The 13,506-nt window shown below is 39.6% G+C and overlaps 1 protein-coding gene across 1 annotated transcript; it reads left to right on the top strand.

The window, feature by feature from the left end:
• Nucleotides 1–11,069: 11,069 nt before the first annotated feature.
• LOC139743982 (adenosine receptor A2b-like) lies at nucleotides 11,070–13,021 on the top strand. Its single transcript, XM_071654449.1, has 2 exons — nucleotides 11,070–11,259; nucleotides 12,087–13,021. The coding sequence occupies exons 1-2, from the start codon at nucleotides 11,070–11,072 to the stop codon at nucleotides 13,019–13,021; spliced, it is 1,125 nt and encodes a 374-aa protein (XP_071510550.1).
• Nucleotides 13,022–13,506: the final 485 nt, after the last annotated feature.

Consider the following 13,506-nt stretch of genomic DNA (forward strand, 5'->3'; position numbering starts at 1 on the left):
GTTGTAAACTCACGTCCACAATCCAAGATCTGATTTCGACTTCTTGCGCTCACCATTTCTCTGCTATATTAAGCAGAATTATTTTTATATCGCTGCTTTTGTCGCTCTATATTGCAGTTGTGTTCACATCTTACCGTTTACAGTTGTAATCTAATTTATATTATAACACTTTTGAAAGCGAATAAAGCAGACCCGTTATTATGTTTATCGACGACGGAAAACGGGACTAGGAATGCGTGTTCTAATATCTGAGTGGCGGAGAAGCGTGGAGTTCTTGGTTGCCACGGTAATGGTAGAGGCAAGTGTTTTGTTTTGTTTTTGTTTTTTTTTTGTTCTCTGTCTAAAGGGTATACGAGAATTAGTTTTGTGCAGAGTCAAGGAGCGTCACGAAATCGTGCCAAGGCTCAGGAAAAAGGTCATAACTCATTAGGTTCGAGATAGATTAGCAAGAGTATAACCTGCATTTATAGCTTGCTTTATTTAGAATCGGGTTTGGTTTTCTGATGAGAAAGGCTGTGACGAGGAGATCTGCCTTTCGGCCTTCTCTCTCCATTGCATAGCATGATATCGGACCACAGGAATATCACAGGGATGTATGTACGTATGTATGAATGTGTGTCAACGTGTGTAGTATACAGTATGTATATTGCATGTATATGTTTGTGCCTTTACAGCCAAAGATATTGTAAAAAGACGTTTCTTAGAAACTGTGATTTAACATCCAATCTCTTATAGCTCGTTGCCAGCTTGACAGAGCGAGAAAAAGAGAAGGGGGGGGGGAAGAGAGAGAGGGAGAGAGAGAGAGAGAGAGTTAGGACTTTTATACGCGGTATATCTGTACTGTATTTTCTATTATACATGTCTTCGTGTTCTCTTAGAGGAAATGTTATATACTGTGACGTAAACCCTTATTTGTGAGCGTGACTTATAACGTGATGTACGCATACTTTATACATATTAAATGGGATATTTATCAAAAGTCATCAAAAACTACAGGAGACCGTCGTCGGTTTGACGCCACACACAAGGGTTTTTGTGGGGGTAATGATAGTGCTGCAATGAGTAGGCCTACGTCCGACCGTCGGAGATTAATGTGCTCCATCACTGTTTCGAAATCACGCAGATGGAAACTTTACTGAAAAAAGAAAATCAGTCGTAGATGAATGTGATTACGAGTCTATTCAACGGTCTATTTTACATTTTGTGATCACCAAAGAATGACGTGAATAACACGATCGCAGACAAATTTATTAATTTGATTTATTCCCACATTAAAACAACGATCATCACAGTTTCGCAATCATGAAATAAAAATTATTGATTCGTTGTGAGAGAGCAGCAAGAGCCTATCACACTTCTTTGGAAAAGAGTCCAAAGTAAATACAAAACTGGATGCATCGTGACTTAATAGGAGTAAAAAAATATATATATAATATATACATAAATACAGAAAAAATGTATGTACTTTAAGACGGAAAGGTGAGAAGATTTGTCCTCGTAAAGCTTGACATGACAGGTGGTGTGCGCAGAAAGAGGGCATGTTGTATATTGACACCTTATTTATGACGTCATAAGTATCACCACCTTAGAGAAGCCGTCTCTCTCTCTCAAGATAAATGATTACCTTCTGACATGGCAACCGCAGAGTCTTTATGTATAATCAATGGAGATGCAGGCCCGCGTAATCTACCCCGAGACCAATAAACAGAAAGGCTTTTTACAACATTAGTCGGATCAGCAAAGGTTCGGTCCAGACATAATTCACAGGATCAAGAAACACCTGATGACATGCAGACCCGAGCCACATTGGTAAACCAGGAGAAAATGTCACACTCTGAGAGCATTATTTTGCACTTTCTTCGTGAACATTGCAGGTGATTTATTTGAGCTCACGACAGCCAGGCTCTGTTCATAACCATTTTGTTTACGCGTTTCGACACGAAATTGGCATTTCTGGTCCGTCGACGGTATACGCTGTGAATGGACTTCTTGAGATTGAACGAATGTGACAAGAATTATCGGATCATTGACTCAAGCAAGTCGTAGACAATCTGCATAATATATACATTTCTAAGGATGGATTGTGATCCCGAGTGATCTCAAATGAGATAGGTTTACCGAGAATGAGATGGTGGCCGATTCACATTGACACTGGAGATGATGCAGAGGGTTCCCGTATCCAATTCTCGTCGCTCTATTGTAGGTAACTAATGAAGCACTTTGCATTTTACTGTCCGACTCAAACTTCTCGATATACATGAAGAATTGACTGTGAACAAAGAAAAAACAGAGGGAACTAACATTGTTTGTTTGAAGTTTTTGAGCTTTGTTTTGTTTTGCTTTGTTTTGGTTCGTGTTGTGTTCACTTAAATAGGAGGAGATGATTCCTCAAAATACCAAAAGTTCTTAACAGCCGCTCGCAGCCGCTCGTCCTGATTAATTCGATGTTTTTGCTTTTTGTTGTGTTGTCTTTTCTTATTTGCTGTTCAGTAAGGTGCTGTACTCTTCAAATGTATCTCTGATCTTTAGATTGTAATCTGCATCACGTTCATTGTAAGGGAATCGGCCTCGACAAATCTCATGTAATCAATTATCTTCTTTTTCTGTTTTTTATTTCTATTTTTCCGTAAATGTGATGTGCAATTATGTGTAGATGAATTTGTGTATATACTCTTTTGTGCATGAGAAATAAATTGATTGAATTGAATATCATATCATTATGTATATATTGAGCAAGTTGTCCACGTGTTGGCGTGATAATATCAAAAACAAAACTGCTGGTGAATACAGCATGAACTTGGTTTCAGTTTTGTTTTTGATGATGATGATGATGATGGTGATGATGATGATATATATGTATATATATATATATATATATATATATATATATATATATTGTCACACTTAACATAATCATACATAGATATAAATCTCTATCCTTTTCATTTTTCAGACTGGACATGAGATGCAACACTTCGGAATAGTCAGTGGTTTCCATGGGGATGCTAAGCAACGTCTCCATCTTCCTCCCATGAATCTCAGCCGTGGCGGTGAATTGGAAGAAGAGATCCTCCAACCAAACTACGCCCTCTTCTCTTTCTTGATCATCTTAATGCCGGTCATTGTCATTGGCAACTTCATAACTGTCTTCATCTTTTTCACCACACCAAAACTTTTCAATCAGACAGGTAAAGAATCCAGAGTTCAGATCGAAAATCTAAGAGACACAAGGCAGACAAGTATGTGACTTAAGGACATGCTTGACATGTATAGCTAGTGATTATGACCCTGCAAATAGGATATTTGGGCCAAAAATAAAAGCAAGTAGGTTAGACTCACTGAAGTTTTGTTTTTGTGGCATGCAGCAGTCATCTGATCTGTTGTGCTGTGGACATACGGTTGTATTAACAAGATCACGTTTGATCACTTATATGAATTTATTTTTTTCTTTTTGTATGAAGGACTGATATTGAAGTCTGAAGTCTGAAGGCATTGAATAATAACAATTGTAAGGTGGTGGTGGTGGGGGGGGGGGGGTATGTGAAGTAGCAATGTTTTCCTGATTTCCCTACCAAGCTGTAATAGTAATAGTGCTTGAGTTTGTTTGTATTTTTGTTTTGGAGTATTTGTGGTTGATTTGCAGTGTAGGTTGTTTTATTGTTTGTACTTTGTTTTGGTGTTCTTATATTTTATCTGTACATAATGGCCCGGATTCACGAAGGTGGTACAAATGAAACCATGGGTTTAGACCATGGACAAAAACCATGGAGCGCCAAGTGTCGCACGGAATATTTCGTAACGAAATTGGTCATTTCGAAAATGACCGTTTCGTTAACGAAATTATATTTTTTTTTTCGTGGACGAAATGTTCATTTAGCTACAAAATATCATTTCGTTACAAAATAATCATTTCGTCGATGAAATGACTGATTTCGTAACGAAATATTCCATGCGACACTTGGCGCTCCATGGTTTTTGTCCATGGTTTAAACTATGGTTTCATTTGTACCACCTTCGTGAATTCGGGCCATTGTGAGCAGGGCCCCTTGGTAGAACAGTTAACCAACTGAAAGGGCTACCCTGCTAAAAGAATATTGAAATATATAAATAAATAAATAAATTTGCATATTCCGGGGTATTTCGCCCTCTTCCTGAGTGATTCCTAGGACACTCCAAGGAATGTTTGCAGTCAGTGGGCAGAGATTCCTGGGAAATGTAGGAATGTCCCAGGACAAGCCGATTCGCACACTTTTTCTGCGTCTGACGCGGACAGGATGCCGAACTGACAGAATTTGCTTCGGCAACCTTTCCTAGGCTTGTCCGCGCCCGAGTGGACGTCAGCCCTTATAGGAAGAAGTTAAAGGATACTGTTCGATCGGATGTGAGGATATTAGAAATTATTTTGAACATCATGTCAACATTTCCCTGTTTTCTACTTCTTTGATGTCATTTCTTTTGCACCTCATTTTGTTTTCCGTTTCTCTGCCAGCACTGTGTTTGATCAATCTCGCCATTGCCGACCTCATGACGGGTGCCATATTTGTGCCTTTCAGTCTGCCGTGTGCCCTCCACGGGGAATGTCTTGTCAAGTGGAGTCGCAATGCGTGTCTTACCGTGATCATCATGTCATACTCGTGCATCGGGGTGTCTGGGGGCACCTTAGTCATCGTCAGCATTGACCGATTCCTTAAGATCAGCCGACCACTCCGCTACAATACGATGTTCTCAAAAAGGAGGGCGATAGTTTGCCTGACATTTCTCTGGATGTTTTCCGTATCTGCCACGATTTCATTCGCCTTGAGTAATCCAAGCATTATTGTATTTGACCAAGATTATTATCACTGTGGTTTACAGTCAAATAACATAAACGCGCGAGCTTATACGTACACCATCTCCATCGGTTTTTTCGTGCTGCCTGTGCTCGTGATGACCGCATGCAGTATTAGGATAGCGCGCATCGCGCGTCATGCGCGGTGCCAGATAGCCAACCAAGAGGCCGTAACAGATGCGCATAATCCACAGACAAACGGAGTCCTTCAACGGTATCGTGTGCGCAGGACGGACATGCGCGTCGCGGCTCGTGTCTTCACCGTCGTACTTGCGTTCTTCGTGTGCTATCTACCGTATAACGTGGAGCTTATCTACGCTAGATGGACATCAAAAATGTTTCCAGGCGTATTCTCCCTAGCGGCAATGTTAATGGTGGAAATAAATAGTGCTATAAACCCTATCATCTACGTCGTCACCTATTCGACTTTTCGACGCGCACTGTCTCGACAGCTGACGAAACTCGTGGGTCGTCCAACACGATCCAATTCCAACGTTTGGACAGTGACTGTTATACCATCACGGGGTCAAGGTCAGAGTCGATATGACTCAAGAACTTGACGTTGCAACAAGCACGTTCAACCTCTGATGTCAGACCAAGAGAAACCTGGGGGCATGAACGAAGAAATATTCTGAACACTTTGTTAATGTGATACTGAGAATCTTGGTTAGTCTATTTCTATTTTACAGATTATGGGACAAACAAATATTATATACCGCCAAGAGCAACCACATAAATTTATTTGAAATGACTATGCATAATATCATAACGGCCAAATATGCCTTTGACAATACATATGGATTCTAGTGTTATTGTGCTAAATCTATTGTTCAGTAATTATATGTGATATTACAAAATGAAAGGTTTCTGTAAGGTCAGGAATAGGAAAATCAACAAGATGAGAAAAAAAAAGGTTCATTCATCCGAAAACGAATTGAGGTTCGTGATTCCAAAGGTTTATTAGCAGGCATCTTATTTCATTTTAGGATTAACGAAACTTCGGGATAACGAACTTTTTTCTTTTTTTAATTTCGGGTTAATGGTCTTCAGAATAACGCCCGAATGTTCGGATTAACGAACCCCTTTTCATTTTCAGATTCACAAATGTAAAAAATATGTGTGTCGGAATTACGAATCATTTCATTTTGGACTAACCAACCTTCGGAATAACGAAAATCACCCGATCCATGTGCAAGTATAGTCCGTATCCATGCGCTATACCCATGCGTCATGTTCTGTATGGTTTTGTCTTCTTACAATTCCTGACATATTTCTCCGTGAATAAGTCTTTTATGATGTTGACGACAAAGAAGGTGAGAGTGTTATCACTGTTATCATATTGTTACTCGTGGTGTTACTGGTACAATCGTTATCTTCGACACCCCCCATTATTACGAAATGGGAAATGCAGCAGTAGTATGCTATGCATGTCTCAATGTACTGTAACCAATATTCATAAAGCTCAAAATGCCTCGTGAGGTATCAAGAGCGATCTAAATTATTTTTTTCACCGTAATTTATGTTATAAAAGAAAAAAAAATATCATGTAATATATATTATATTCATATACAGAAAGAAAATGGGGAGAAATGGAAATATCGCTATCACTAAAAGATAGTGCTATACTGTGATGTAACTTGTAGTAGGCAATACAAACATGTCATGTACTTCATAACAGACAACACTGTGAGATAAGCGGTGTGAAATAAGGAAAGAATTGAAGTAAATGATTGAATATCCTTCACAATGAAAGACGCTGTTGCAGCGTAAGTGTCTTCCCTAGGAACGAAAACAAATCAAAGGAGAAGAAAGACGCCATATTAATCATTCAAAGAGTCGTATTATGGTTATTTTTTTTTAATATTTCCTATCCATGTGTTATACTTGAAATCATGAATTACGCTAAAATTTCTTCGTTAAATGTGTGTCCAAAGATCATGAATACGAGATTGATTCTAAGTCGGTGAAATTACAATTTATATACCTTGACAAGTAGGTGTGCATTTCCGGGAAGCAGACCATACATACTAGTTACTATGGCCTCGCATCTTCGTGGAAAAGCCAAGTTTATGATCGTTACTTCCGGCAAAGAGAGGTTCTTGCGTCAGAGCAATTACGTTTTCGAAAAGCACGATTGCTTTGTAATCACACAATAATGAATCAGTTTTCCAGCAATATGTTCAGACGTTTGAATTTCATTTAAGGTGCGTAATGGTTTCGTTGCGATTTCTCATTGCTTAACATTACAACTGTATAATGAAATGCAATATATATACCGCGGCATACTTGATTTATCAATATTGTCCCATCCCGTGGACCCACCAGCAGTCAACGTTCTGAAGATGAATTCCTTTGTTACTATTTACGATAACGTCCCGAGGGCGGTTGACCAATACGGTTTTTCCGTTGTCATAGCAACGTCAAATTAGATTGGGCGCATACTTATGTCTTTGTTTTGTTTGTTATTTTTCTTTAGCTTTGCGCTCATTTCTTTATTAATGGATAGAGACAAGGTTTGTCAGACTCAAGTACTGCCGTTGAGACATCGATGATTAAACCATGGAGCTGCCGTTATAGCTCCACGGTTAAACCTAAAGCTTTAGTCAGCGCTTGTTCACTTCGTCCGTGCAAAGAGGTAACTGCATTCCCGTGTTGACACACTAATCACTGAATGCACATCGATGTTTTTTAATACTACCTGTGTCTATTCAAAGGCAAGGGCGTGAACAGAGAAGGCGAGGGGCGACTGAGTTAGGAGAAGTCTAGGCGATATGATTTTTGTTTTCTTCTGTAAAGTAGCTGGTTGTTCGGTTTTATCTAGCGAAATGTTACATCATGGAGCTACATGGTTACATGCATCGATCTCACACAGATCTACGTGCCCAGGCAAGATGTTTGCAATATTATTGCTTCGAGAAAATAAATTCGTGACTATGAATTTCATGTCCACAGAAGAAAAACTGTGAATCATATATTCTGCGTTCCATCTGCATTCATTATATATATACTATATCTATATCTATATCTATATCGATATCTCTCCCTATATATATATATATATATATATATATATATATATATATATATATACATACATGTTGAGATTTCACGTATTGGCTCCACGAAGAAATGAAGAAACAAACTGGCAATGCATTTTTGGCAAATAAAGCAAGAGTTTATTCGACTTAAATTTTCGGCCTGCTTCGCCTTCTTCAGGAGTCTTGACAATGACGGTATCAAAACAAGCAAAACAAAAATTGACCACGTAGTACATGTTCAATTTTTGTTTCGCCTTATTCTGTTCGTGTGTTTGCATATTGGTTGCTATTTTGCTCTCGTCCCAAGCCCTTGAAGAAGACCTGTAAAAGGGTTGAAAAGCTTGGAAGCAATAAAAGGCAAAGTGAACTACTGCAACGTCTGCCAGCAGCCCTTCTTCCTCCGTCAGAACTATATAGGACCTATATATATATATATGTGTGTGTGTGTGTGTGTGTGTGTGTGTGAGTGTGTGTGTGTGTGTGTGCGTGTCCGAGTGTGTGTGTATGTGTGTGGATATATGTGATTGTTGCAAAAGAATGTGATTCACCATCACAAATGAGAAGACTACAGCTTCTTTTTTGTTCATATTAATTTCATTGTGCTGTCGTATTATGTGCACACAGTATGTTTTGCCTTATGCATGCTCTGGAGTATCTACTAAGATGGATGAATGTACACATTATCATCATCATCATTATCAGTATTTTATCAATATCACCTTATTGTAAGGGGAATTTCATCTGATGACTCTTGGGTGTATGTGCGTTACACTTCGAGAAGGGCAAACATTTGCACTGAAGTGAAACGTTCGTCTACTGATTTGTTTGCAAAAATATGAGACGACGTCAGAATGAGTTACCATCCACGCTATCGGTTGCCATGCATGTTTCGTGCTCCACATTCCTTCATGAAATTTGACCTTTGTCATCACGTGTCCAAGCATGTCGCACTCTTTATGAATGCCATCCGTTTGCTATAAAAGTATTTTGTCCAGCAGAGGTCCCGTTATTTGGAAACAATGTCTGACGTGATGCACGACGACGAGCTGACAGAAAAAGCCGCCTTTCTTCCAAGAGAATGATGTTGAGATGAAAAGTTGCCTGTTCGCTGATGACGCTGTACCACGAGAGAGTAGACCTCTTATCAATACACTTCGAACGCGGATGAAAACTGCATTACACCAATGGTGGCAGACAACCTACAAAATATGAGGCCTTTGTTTAAAGATGATATCATAAACCGTCTTTCAAAGGGTAGTGTCATTAAATGATTTGTTATCTCGTGCTTGACAGGCTCGTGCTCGCATTTTCTTCGCCACGGCTGATGTATCAACTGTGAAAATGTTACGATGGAGGGATTTTTATATTGCAGTTTCTCTATCTGATTTTCTCGTATCAGTTACATCTTTCCGCTGACGTTCAATCTTTAGTAGTGACAAATGAAGTTACTGCCTCGAGTTGATCGAATCTAATGGTACCATAAACTGTAATGAGGACGGCAGAGCGAAACATTTTGGCTGGCATGAGGATGCGAACGATTCATCTGGGCGTTTGAAGGCGCGTTGCCAAGCAACCAAATTGGAAAGATCAGGCAGTTATCTGTCGGGATACCGAGTTGCTGATGGACTGCTTTACGTAAACGACTCACATGAACTCGAGATACGTTGGAAATTGTTGCAGAACACACAATCAATGATCTGATAGCTCTGTCATCTTTCATCAGACTTTATCCGTCAACTCATTCGTTTCTTCCAACCGTTAAATGTCCTCGTTATTAACAGTGATTGTGCTTTTGTTTTACAGCTTCATCCACTGGAATTGTCTACCGTTGTCAGAAATGTACGTATATTATAGTCTTTTGTTGTTCTTTACGTATGAGGAGGATGATAATAAATCTTTGTGTTCAATTTCTATGTCCATATTTACGATCTTTGTGGAAGCATACACTGTGTTTTATTGGAGTGCAGAGCGCTTGGAAACGTGAGTATTGCAGCTGTGTTTATGCTCCGTATAGCTCAATTACCATGGTTTCTTAATTCAAAACGTACTATTTATTATCGAACACCCGTTATTCGGCAAATTCCTTTTTTAAAGGGTAGAATAGAATGACGACATGAAATGCAATTTGCGTCAGAGATGCGATGAAAGTTTTCATCTTAATAAATAGATGATTGTCAATAATGATTTGAAATATAACTGTTCTTTTGCAGTGACATTTCTGCTGCCGAGGAAGAGGACATTTATTTTGGACATGATGCTTTAATTATGATATGATATCTTTATGATATATATTTTAAATAACTGTAAATTCGTAGTAGTTGCATCTGAAATCAGCGACTGCATGCGGTAGGGCAAATAATATGTCTATTTTGTTTTCTTTCCTTCAATTTGACCATCTCGGCACTTTCTCTCATGCTTATAGCCGTTGCTTTTGGGAGCCAAATCTGCCGCAGCAACACGTCAAATTCGATTTCATTCATCAAAGCTCTGATTGACTTCTGGAGAATATGGTGGCATGACATATGCTCCTGCGACAATTGCTCCGATCTCATATTCTTCAAGGACTTAGGGCTATAGGGTTAGGGTTAGGGGTTTTGGTTTAGTTTGACGTGGGGATTAGGATTAAGGTTAGGATTATGTATGTGGGTAGAATTTATGTTTTATTTAGCGTGCAGGTATTTCATGGGAGCAATGGTTGCAGGAGTAAATGCCATGGAACCGGAGAATATAAATCGTGTCTAAATTTTCAGTTCTCTACCATGTGTATTCCTTGACAACCCTTTCCCCCTAATAGAAAACGAAACCCAAGCTCTCTTTTTCTGAGAAATATGACTACAGATTTCTCTGACTCTACTCTATATCATTGTCTATAAGTTGTCTGAGTTAGATCAGGAGTGTCTCTCTTCCATGCACCTCCCTGGTTAGATAACAACATCGATCAGAGCTATTTGCCGATGAAAGAAAAAGATTCAAAGAGCGAAAAAATGCAAAGTACACAGTCTGTAAATTATTGTTGATTTTTTTTTCATGTCTTAATGTAATTAGGTGAACATGATATCTTTTACAAGTTTTACAACTTACGACTTATTTACCACGTAACGTACTGATTGCCATCATTTGACTTTCGACCGCAGGTATGACACATAATGCTTAGCCAGGATCATTATGTTTATCACGATTATCATAGTGATACCTCCACGAGCATGGCTCTTCAACTTTCAAACACCAGCCAGCTACCAATCGGCCATGAAGCGGCTGATGACGAGTCCGTTGTCACCCCACCCAACTACGCCTTCTTCACCTTTTCCTTCGTGCTCATGCTCGTCATCGTGATTGGTAACAGCCTGACAATCTTCATCTTTTGGACCACGCCCAAGCTCTTCAACCAAACAGGTACTTGGAGATGTCCACTACCGCTTGTGGTAGTATCCTGGTTTCGTTGACAGTAGTAGTTCTTTATTCAGAAGCTTCTGTATTCCAAAGGTTCGTTAATCCGAACATGAAATAATTTTCGTTATTCCGAAAAAATAAGGTTAGTTATTCCAAAAGTTCGTTATTCCGAAACGAACAAACTCTCTTTGCCTAGATGTTCACTAATCCGAAAATGAAAAACTGTTCTTTAATCCGAACATTTGGGAAACACTTATGGCATTGTTTCAAGGGTTCGTTAATCCAATAATGAAATAAAGTTCACTATTCTGAAGCTTCTATAATCCAAGAATAAAGCAAGGTTCGTTATTCCGAAAATTCGTTAATCCAAAAAAGAAATAATGTACGTCTTTCCGGAGTTTCGATGTTCCGAAAGAATTAAATGAAATTCATTATTCCGATGGTTTTCTAAAACAAAAATGAAATCAGGTTCGTTATTCTGAAACACACCAATTCCCTGTGCCTAAATATTCCCGAATCTGCAAATGAAAAAGGGTTCTTTACTCCGAACTATTTGTTGCATTATTTCAAAGGTTCGTTGATCCGAAAATGGAATACACTTCGGTAAAGTAATATAAGGTTCGTAAGTCCAAAGTATGCACCTTCTATTAATTTTCGAATTAACAAACCTTGTGCCATTTTCGGATTAACGAACCTTCAGAATAACGAGCATCACCAAAACATATTTGGTGAAATTCAAAATTACGCATAAATTTAATTGTTCTGTGAGTTGCTTATGCTATGATATCTGCTTTGTTTCTATTTATTTTACTTTGTTTTGTTTTTGACAGCACTCTGCTTGATAAATCTGGCCATAGCTGACTTCATGACGGGTATCACATTCACTCCTTTCGGGCTGCCTTGTGCTCTACGAGGCGAATGTCTCGTTCGATCCAGTCGAGCCGCGTGTCTCACCGTCGTCATCCTTTCGTACGCCTACGTGGGCGTGTCCGGCTGCACCCTCATCATCGTCAGTATCGATCGATATCTGAAGCTGAGTCGACCACTCCGCTACCACGCCATCTTCACCAAGAGGAGAACGATTACCAGTTTGGTCCTCGTGTGGATAGTGGTGTTTACCGCCACTTCATCCTTCATAATGTACAATCCACACATCATAACATACGACGTTGATTACTATCACTGCGGATTGCAGCCAACTCACGAAGATGCACTTGCGTACACGTACTTCATAGACTTTGCTTTCTTTGTGTGTCCAGTGTGTGTAATGACTGTTTGTAGTCTGAGAATTGCTATTATCGCTCATCGGGCACGATGCCAGATTCGGAGCCAGGAGGCGGTCATGGATGCGCGTAATCCGGCGAACGGAATCCATTCGCGTCGTCCCGTCACAACGGACATGCGCGTCGCCGTTCGCATTTTTGTCGTCGTTTTCGTCTTCATCGTGTGCTTTATGCCTTACTGTACAGAGCTGGTGTACGCGAGAAGGACTTCGAAGACATTTCCCAGCAAAATATCCCTAGCAGCACTGACAATGGTTGAAATGAATAGTGCTATGAATCCCATTATCTACGTCACCACCTATGCTACATTTCGACGAGCCCTGGCCAGGAAACTGACGAAACTCTGCGGACGTTCCACAAGATCTAACTCCCTGATTTGGACGGTGACGAGTTTGCCACCACGTGACCGTTCTCAGAGTCGACAGAATGCGGACGCTGTGATCTCCCCGTCGACACACTCTGAGAATCTGAAATCAGTATGAATTCTCTTCTAATGAATTCGTACGTGATGACATAAACTCATTTTGCCTGGTTTGAGGGTGTACTATATAGACACGGAAGCAATATTTCTTCGTGTGATCTGCTGGTGACGTTCGTATCTACATGTCCTGGCAGAGCAGCACATTGTAGTGAAAGAGACTCTCTCCTTCGCCTTAATTAGTATAGCCTCATCTGTGGCTTGCAGAATATGATTCATGTATCACCTAAATGGACAATTTTCATCCTTCGGAGTTACACGGAATCATATATGGGTTTCATATGAACGCACTGTGTAAAGCTACTTACAGTATAGGCCAGGGCTGACTTGGGCTTGATGATAAGTTTTTAGATTCATTTAGTCAACTTTATAATGTTGTTCGTTAACTGACTATGTCCTTTTCGAGTCCTTGATATTCGGACAATTCTTTGCACATGAATTTAGCACCTAGTAAAAGCTTAAGTGAATTCCAGATACAACTGGTCCCTT

Source organism: Diadema antillarum, unplaced genomic scaffold (genome assembly GCF_040938485.1).
Source record: "Diadema antillarum isolate AM-2024a unplaced genomic scaffold, OU_Dant_1.0 seq00001126_RagTag, whole genome shotgun sequence".
In the NCBI taxonomy this organism is placed as follows: Eukaryota; Metazoa; Echinodermata; class Echinoidea; order Diadematoida; family Diadematidae; genus Diadema; species Diadema antillarum.

Excerpts from the sequence above, each read along its gene's own strand:
- LOC139743982 (XM_071654449.1), top strand. The coding sequence starts at position 11,070 with ATGGCTCTTCAACTTTCAAACACCAGCCAGCTACCAATCGGCCATGAA. Across the intron at positions 11,260-12,086 it reads CAAGCTCTTCAACCAAACAG|CACTCTGCTTGATAAATCTG; the intron begins GTACTTGGAGAT and ends TGTTTTTGACAG.